This window comes from Cyprinodon variegatus, unplaced genomic scaffold, assembly GCF_000732505.1.
Source record: "Cyprinodon variegatus isolate N-32 unplaced genomic scaffold, C_variegatus-1.0 Scaffold1732, whole genome shotgun sequence".
NCBI classification, from domain to species: domain Eukaryota; kingdom Metazoa; phylum Chordata; class Actinopteri; order Cyprinodontiformes; family Cyprinodontidae; genus Cyprinodon; species Cyprinodon variegatus.
The window spans coordinates 40,063-41,290 of NW_015152185.1; the positions used below are offsets into that span (position 1 = coordinate 40,063).

At 37.5% G+C, this 1,228-nt stretch overlaps 1 protein-coding gene across 1 annotated transcript in view; it reads right to left on the minus strand.

Annotated features, from left to right (window-relative positions):
• The window catches only part of LOC107104419 (GTPase IMAP family member 8-like), a 33,330-nt gene extending 32,368 nt beyond the window's left edge, over positions 1 to 962 (minus strand). Inside the window, 2 exon segments of the mRNA XM_015404414.1 lie at positions 1 to 610; positions 932 to 962. The exon segment at positions 1 to 610 is cut by the window's left edge and continues 8 nt beyond it. Coding sequence (XP_015259900.1) covers positions 1 to 610; positions 932 to 962 — 641 coding nt within the window.
• Between the last annotated feature and the right edge of the window lie 266 nt (positions 963 to 1,228).

The following is a 1,228-nucleotide window of genomic DNA, read 5'->3' on the forward strand; positions in this document are numbered from 1 at the left end:
TCATCAACAGAACAGTGTCTGCCCCTGTTCTGTTCAATCATCGCCTCAATTTTCTCTAGAAGCATCTTGACTTGATCTCTATCTTCTCTGTTGCTGATGTTGAGAACATGTTTTCTGTTTCCACATTGTTGAAGGATCCACTGCAGGACTGGACTTCTATTGATTTCAGATTTAATGGTTTTATCACTACATGGACGGACTGCAGTGAACAGCACGATGGTGTGACTGAAAACATCTGCTTTGAAAAGTTCCAGATGTTCCTTTAGAGACAGTTTAACATGCTGAGATAAATATAAACTAACAGGAATGACCAGAAGAAAGACATGAGGTCCTGGGGGACACAGATGGACACTCTTCTGGATTTCTATCCGATCCAGTTTTGGGGTGTCTTCCCTTAAATAAATCCACCACCATCCTGGAGTATCAACCACTGCGACTCGCCTGCCGAGTACTTCCTGCTGCCTCGCTTTACTCTGAGCTGTTCTTCTGCTGGTGTCAAAAACATTGTGACCCAGAATGATGTTTCCAGCTGAGCTTTTACCGCTGGAAAGGTGATTGAATCTTCCTCCTATCAACACAATCCTCAGTTCTGTAGCAGGGCGGCTCAATGCTGTTAAGAGAGGTAAGGCTTTATTTTATCACACAGTTTAAAAACATCTACTTAAATAAGCCAGTCATGGAGAATACTTTGTAATTTAACTATAAATTTCTATTACAACAATAATGGAAAAAAAACTATCAACTATGTTTCTACAAACGAAAAACCTAATATCAGAAGAAAATTTACAAAAGCAGGAAAATATTTTTCACTCTCATATCCTGTTAAAAGTCAAAGTCTCAGAATATTACATATTTATCGACTGAAATAAGAGTTTACCAAATTATAATCCAAACAAAGTTTGATGGAAAGCTTTATAAAAAGATTACTGACCGGAGTTGGAAATATCAGCTGAAGCGGCCATTTCATCCGCTTCACTCTGTCGACTTTCTGCTTGTTTGTTCTGATAACATCTGTTTTCTAAATGAAAGGAAATGGACCAGAGGTGGTTTTGTTTATGTTGAAGGTTGAATGATGAAGTCAAATAAGGTCAGAGACGCCATCTGCTGGACAACTAGATTAACTATACGTTGAGGTTTAGAAGGAAAGACGTTGAAGTTAAACCTCTGAAGATAGAAAAATGAAAGAAACAAGAAAACCATTAAAATAAAATTATACTTTAACTATATT